The sequence below is a fragment of the Orycteropus afer genome, unplaced genomic scaffold (assembly GCF_000298275.1).
Source record: "Orycteropus afer afer isolate SDZICR_OR568_19922 unplaced genomic scaffold, OryAfe1.0 scaffold00021, whole genome shotgun sequence".
Lineage (NCBI taxonomy): Eukaryota > Metazoa > Chordata > Mammalia > Tubulidentata > Orycteropodidae > Orycteropus > Orycteropus afer.
In genome coordinates this window covers 19,311,752-19,319,094 of record NW_006921608.1, presented here as the reverse complement: position 1 = coordinate 19,319,094, position 7,343 = coordinate 19,311,752, and the positions used below count along the sequence as shown (strand labels likewise).

The 7,343-nt window shown below is 38.9% G+C and overlaps 1 protein-coding gene across 1 annotated transcript in view; it reads left to right on the top strand.

Annotated features, from left to right (window-relative positions):
- Window positions 1-7,343, top strand: part of NDUFAF6 (NADH:ubiquinone oxidoreductase complex assembly factor 6) — an 82,481-nt gene that overhangs the window by 15,796 nt on the left and 59,342 nt on the right. Inside the window, exon 3 of the mRNA XM_007934856.2 lies at window positions 6,929-7,051. Coding sequence (XP_007933047.1) covers window positions 6,929-7,051 — 123 coding nt within the window. The remainder of the gene's footprint in view (window positions 1-6,928; window positions 7,052-7,343) is intronic.

The following is a 7,343-nucleotide window of genomic DNA, read 5'->3' as shown; positions in this document are numbered from 1 at the left end:
TGTATGGAGGTATGGTCACTGGGAAGAGGTAACTATGGGGAGGAAGTGGGAGGGGAGCTGTTGCATTGTGGTAAACTGGTCAATGACATGAGACAAAGTATATGTAAACTGCTGTATGGAGAGTGAATTTGCTCTGTAAATCTTCACCCAAATCACAGTTAAAAAAAACTAAACAAAACAAAAAAGAGGATATCCAGGTAGCCAGCAAGCACATGAAGAAATGCTCACAATGACTAACCATCAGAGGGATGCAAATCAGAACAGCAATGAGATACCATTTCACCCTGGCACTAATGGCAAAGTTCAACAAGACAGAAAATAACAAATGCTGGCAGGGATGTGAAGAGATTACACTGCTCATACACTGCTGGTGGGACTGTAAAATGATACAACCACTGTGGAAAGCAGTATGGTGATTCCTTAAAAAGTTAGAAATACCATTTGACCCAGCAATCCTAAAGAAGTGAGAGCCAGGACAAGAACAGATATATGCACACCCGTGTTCATTGCAGCACTGTTTACAATAGCTAAAAGATGGAAACAACCTAGATGTCCATCAACTGAGGAATAGATAACCAAACTATGGTACATACACACATGGAATACTATGCAACACTGAAGGATAATGTAGAGTCTGCAAAACACCGCATAACTTGGAGAACATTAATGCTGAGTCAATCACAGAAGGACAAATACTGTATTAGTTCATTGCTATAAAAAGTCAAGGAAGGGTTTCTATATGGAAGGAAACTTTGTTGGTTACCAAAGGTGGGAGGGGAGGGGAGAGATCACTGAAAAAATTATTTAAAAAATAAATAAAGAGGATCATGAAACACCTTACTGAGAAGGGGGGATTTGAGCAAAGATTTGAAGAAAGTCAGGGGGTAATCTGTGTAGATTGTAAGAGCAGAGAGTTTTCTAGGCAGAAAGAACGGCAAGTGCAAAGGCTCTGAGGTTTGAGTGTGCCTGGTGCATTCAAAGGACAGAAGAAAGTCAGGGTAGCTGCTACAGATGGATGGTGGGAGATACGGTTACAGGTAGCAGTGGTCAGACAGGTAAGGTCTTGGAGACCATTGCAATCACTTTCGCTTTTACTCTGAGAAAAAAATGGGAAGCCATTGGACGGATTTGAGCTGAGAAGAGTATCATTTCTTGGTTGGTTTTAGAAGGGTTACTCTGTTTTGTTTTTTATTGTGATTTAGGTGAAAGTTTACAGAGCAAATTCAGTTTCCATACAACAGTTTGTACGCATTTTATTTCATGACATGCTTGCAATCCCCATAATGTAACAGCTGTTTTCCCACTTCCTCCCTGTGGTTACCTTTTCCCTGTGTCCTTTTTTCACATGCATTCTTGCCCTCTGAACTATCTCCCTGTGCAAATGCCTGTCTGATTTCCCATGGTTGATCATTCTAAGGACTGTACCTACCTGGTGTAAATGTTTATGTGCCTGTCTGTTGTTTGGCTAGAAGCCAGAAGAGTGAATTCAATTCCAGGCCTGAGGGGTGACTAAGGGCCATAGTCTTGGGGGTTTCCCTAGTCTCTATCAGGTCAGTAGCCTGGTCATTCTTATGACTTTGAGTTTTGTTCTCCATTTTTCACCCACTCCCTCCAGGATCTCCAATTTTGATCTCTTTCTGAGTGGTCGACAGTGGTGGCTGGGTACCATCTAGTTCTGGTCTCAGCGTGAAGTAGGCTGAAGTTCACATGGTCCACTAGTCCCTTGGACTAATTGTTTCCATGCATCTTTGCTTTTCTTCATTCTTCTTTGATCTGGACGAGGAGAGGCCAATTGTTGTGTCTAGATGGCCACTTGCAAGCTTTTAAGACCTTAGTTACCAAGGTAGGAAGTAGAACAATCTTTTTGTGTAATATGTTACGCCATTTGAGCTTGATGTCCCCTGCAACATGGTCTCGAGCTCGTGGGCTTAGTGAGTCACTCTTACTTTCTTAGGGTGTTTGGTTGTGGCTAGGAAGTTATCCTAACTTTTCCCCATTAGCTCTGTTATATATATGGACATTCTTATCAAAACCAAAAAACAAACAAACAAACAAACAAATTCGTTGCCATTTTGTCAATTCCAACTCCTAGTGATCCCTGTTGGGTTTCTGAGGCTATAAATCTTTATGGAAGTAGATTGTCCCATCTTCCTTCCTCAGAGCTTCCGGTAGGTTTGAACCACTGACCACCTGGTTAGCAGCTAAATGCCTTATCCACTACACCACCAGAGGTCCTTGGACATTTTTTTTTTTCCCCAAATTTTTATTGTGATTTGGGTGAAAATTTATAGCGCAATTTCATTTTCCATACAGCAGTTCATACACATTTTGTCTCATGACATTGATTGCAGTTTCCCACAATGTAACAGCTCAGTTCCCACTTCCTCCCCATAGTCACTTACTTCTTTCCTGTGTCTTTCCCTCCTGTACACTCCTGCCCTCCAAGAGGTCTCCCTGTGCATACACTGCCCTTCTGTTCTCCCATGATTGATCTCTTTCTTGGACATTCTTGTAGCACATACATAGAAATACTGTCTGTAAAACTTACATAAGGTCATGGATATATTATTCACTTTTGCTTCAACATACCAGGTCATTTAGCCTGTTTACCTATGAATCCACCCATAGATTAATGTTTGTTACCACTGATAATGCAGTACTGTGTATGTAAAAGTGTTTATCATTATTGTCTGTACTTCTTGTGCACCTCTCTGTGTCTTCCTTTTCCTTAGTGTTACTGTGTTGTCACTTGCTTTTGGTATATTACCTTTCCCTTCACCCAAATCAATACTTATCTCTTACTTATCTAGCAATTTTCCCTCCCTTTTCTCCCTTCCCTGATAACCAACAAAGAAAGCTTCCTTCCATATGTAAACCTTTCCTGACTTTTTACAATAGCAGACTAATATAATATTTGTCCTTCTGTGTTTGACTTACATTATTCAGCATAATGTCATCCAAGTTCATCTGTGTTACAAAGTGTTTCATGGAGTCTTCATTATTCTATAATGTTGCATAGTATTCCATTGTGTGTATGTATCACCGTTTGGCTATCTGTTTGTCTGTTGGTGGGCACTTAGGTTTTTTCCATCTCTTTGGTATTGTCAGTAGTGTGCAATGAACATGAGTGTCCATATATCTATCAGTGCCCTTCCTCTCACTTCTTTAGGATGTAGACCTAGTAATGGGATTGCTGGATCAAATGGTATTTCTATTTCCAAATTTTGAAGGAATCTCCATACCAATTTCCACAGTGGTTGTATCACTTGACAGTCCCACCAGCAGTGTATGGGAATCCTAATCTCTCCTTATCCTCCCCAGCATTTGTTATTTTCTGTCCTGTTGAACTTTGCTGTTATTGCTGGTGTGAGATTCTATCTCGTTGTTTGATTTGCATCTTTGTAATGGCTAATGATTGCAAACATTTATTCGTGTGTTTGTTGGCCACCTGAGTATCTTCTTTGGTGAAGTGTCTGTTTATGTATTCTGCCTATTTTTTAATTGGATTGTTTGTCTTTTTGATGTTGAGGTGTTGGGGTTTTCTATAAATTTTAAAGATAAGTCCCTTGTTAGATATGTCATTACCAATATTTTTTCCCAATCTGTAAGTTCTCTTTTTACTCTTTTGGATAATTCTTTTAATGGACTTAAGAATTTAATTTTTAAAGATCCCATTCATCTAATTTATCTTCTGCTGTTTGTGCATTTTTACTTATGTTTGGTAGTCTGTTAATGCCATATATTAGGGCCCCTAAGTTTGCCCCTAGTTTTTCCTTGAGGAACTTCATAGTTTTAGGTTTCACATTTAAGTCTTTGATCCATCTGGAGTTAGTTTTCGTGTGTGGTGTGAGGTACTAATCTTGTTTCATTTTTCTGCAAATGGGTATCCTGTTTTGCCAGTACCATTTGTTAAAGACACTACCTCTTCCCCATTTAATAGATTTTGGCCCTTTGTCAAAGACCAGCTGACTATAGGTGGATGGATCTATTTCTGGGTTCCCAATGCTGTTCTTCTGGTCTAAGTGTCTGTTGTTGTAGCCATATCAGGTTCTTTTGACTACTGTGGCTGTATACTAGATTTTGAGATCACAGAGTGTGAAACTTCCTACTTTGTTGTTCTTCTTTAGTAGTGCTTTGGTTATCTGAGGTCTCTTTCCTTTCCATATAAAATTAGTGATTGATTTTTCTGTGTCTAAAGGGTTACTCTTGCCACTTTATTACAAACCATATACCATTGCGATCTGAACACCAAAATATTGCTAAGAGACCCACTCAGCACCAAAACAAGATTTTTTCCAACTTTTTATTTGGAAATAATTCTACACATAGAAAAGTAAGAACAGTACAAAGAATACTCATATACATACCCTCCACCCTGATTTCTCTGTTGTTAATATTTTACTCTGTTGCTTTACTATTCTGTCTTTATATATATGTACACACACACACACACACACTTTTCACTTTTTCATTTTCCAAAAATTTTTTATTGTGATTTGGGTGAAAGTTTACAGAGCAAATTCACTTCCCATACAGTAGCTCACACACACTGTCTCCTGACACTGACTGCAATTTCCCACAATGCAACAGCTCCCCTCCCACTTCCTCCCCATAGTTGCCTCTTCCCTGTGTCTTTCCCTCCCATATGCTACTGCCCATTGAGCTGTCTTCCTCTGCGTACACAGCCCTTCTATTCTCCCATGATTCATTTCTCCAAGAAGTGTATCTGCTTAATGTAAATGTTCAGCTCATATGCCTGTCTTTTGTTGGCAGGAAGCCACAGGAGTAGGTTAAATTGCAGATCTGAAGGGCAGCTAGGGGCCGTAGTCTTAGGCATTCCATCAGGCTCTATCAGACTAGCAAACGTAGTCCTATTTTTCTTTTTAATGATTTTGAGTTTTGTCCTACATTGTTCTTCCACTCTGTCCAGGTTCTCCTACATATATCCCCCTTGGAGTGGTTTACAGTGGTAGCCAGAAACTATCTAGCCCTTATGGTCTCATAGTCATATAAGCTAAGGATTACATAGTGTACCACTCGCTTGGACTAGTTGTTTCCATGTGTCTTCGGTTTTCTTCAGTCTTCTTTGCTTTGGACGAGGAGAGACCTATCGTTAAATCTAGATGGCTGCTTGCAAGCTTTTAAGATCTCAGTCGTTACTCACCAAAGTAGGATGTGGAACAATGTTTTTGTGTAGTATTTATGCCAATTGACCTTGATGACCCCTGCGACTATGGTCCCAAGCCCACAGGTCCAACTACTCGCTCCCTCTACGTAGCTAGCTGTGGCCAAGAAGTGACTACAACCTTGTCCCTTGTCAGCTCTACTATATACCTAGGAATCCTTACAGAACATACAAATACACTTGTAGAAACTTTGTCGGCCAACCCTATACATGGTTGTGGTCATACTCTCCCCTGAATAGACATACCTAATAGTTTAGCCTGTCCACCCATCTATCCACTGGTATATCAGTGTTTGCCTTCACTGACAACACAGTACTGTATGTGCAAAAGGGCTCATCTTTGTTGTCTTGTACCTTCCATGCACCTCTCTGTGTCTTCCTCTTCCTCAGTGCCACCATGTTGATCACTCATATTTGGTCCATTGACCTTTTCTTCACCCAAGTCAATACTTGTCTCTACCCATCTAACAGTGTTTCTTCCTTTCCCCTCCCACCCCTGGTAACCAACAAAGAAAATTTCCTTCCATATATAAACCTTTCCTTGACTTTTTACAATAATGGACTAATACGATATTTGCCCTTCTGTGATTGACTTATTTCACTAAGCATAATGTCTTCCAAGTTCGTCCACGTTATGTGGTGTTTTGCAGATTCTACGTTGTTCTTTAGGGTTGCATAGCATTCCATTGTGTGTATGTACCATAGTTTGCTTATCCATTCTTCCGTTGATGGGCACCGAGGTTGTTTCCATCTTTTTGCTGTTGTAAATCCCAGTTTTTTTTAAGTGAACCATTTTATGTTGCTTATAGCATAGCCCTTGTCCCTAAAATCTTTACTGTGTGTTTCATAAGAATAAAGATATTCTCTTACATGCCACAGTACAGTTACCAACTTCAAGAAAGTAAATGCTAATTCCTTCCCTGCTTCCTCTAAAGAACTCCTGGTTCTGCTTCCTAGTTTTTTCTTTAGACTTGAAAATTTTTTACCGTCAGTAACTAGTGAAGATTATTTTTCTTCTCTCCCACTTATTTTTCAAACTTTTTTTATTATGGAAAATTTCAAACATATACGGAAGTAGAGAGGGTAATATAATGAACCTCATGTAGCCATCACTCAACTTCATCTGTAAATTCAGTGGCCAATCTTGTTTTCTCTCTATCCCTACTCAACTCACCTCATTCCTAGGTTATTTTGAAGTCAATATCTGATACATTTTTCTATTTGAAAATATTTCATTATGTATTCTAAAAGATAACTCACTTTTTAAAAACATAACCATAACACCATTATCATATTAAAAATTTAACAGTAACTCCTTAATATTACTGAACATCTGGTATTCAGATTTTCCCAATTGTATGGATATCTTTCTCTCAATGTTTTTAACAGTTTGTTCAAATCAAGATTCAAAAAAGTCTGTAAGTTACAACTAGTTGATGTATCTGTTAAGTCTGTTTTAATCCAATAATTTTCTCTCCCTCTCGTTTTTCCCTTGTAATTTATTTCTAGAAGAATGCTCCCTATGTTTGAACATAAATCTTAGAAATAAAAAAAGTCATCACTAAGTAATTTTTAGCTTTTGTTTGGGTAACTAGTAGTGGCAACAATTTAATTGCTTAAAGGAAAAATTAAAGCAAATATATAGAATTAAATATAGTTTTTAGCTCAGATTATGAGATTTTGCAGAGTCACAGCAGGAAACTGAACAGTGCATTAGTTACAATTTTTAAACTCTGTTTACAGGTTAAGGACTCAGTGTCTGAGAAGACAATTGGACAGATGCGAATGCAGTTTTGGAAAAACACCGTGGAAGACATATACTGTGACAGTCCACCACATCAGCCTGTGGCCATTGAACTATGGAAGGTAAACAAACAAACAATCGCTACGATTAATTTGTAAGAATGTTCTTTTTTTTTTCTTAATTTATTTATTTTTATTTGGGTGAAGATTTACAGAGCAAATTCACTTTCCATACAGCAGTTCACATGTACCTTGTCTCATGTCATTGACCACAGTTTACCACAATGCAACAGCTCCCCTCCCACTTCCTCCCCATGGTTACCTCTTCCCAGTGTCCATCCCACCATACACTCCTGCACCCTGAGCTGTCTCCCTGTGCATAAGCAGCACTTCCTTCTCCCGTGATTGTTCTCTC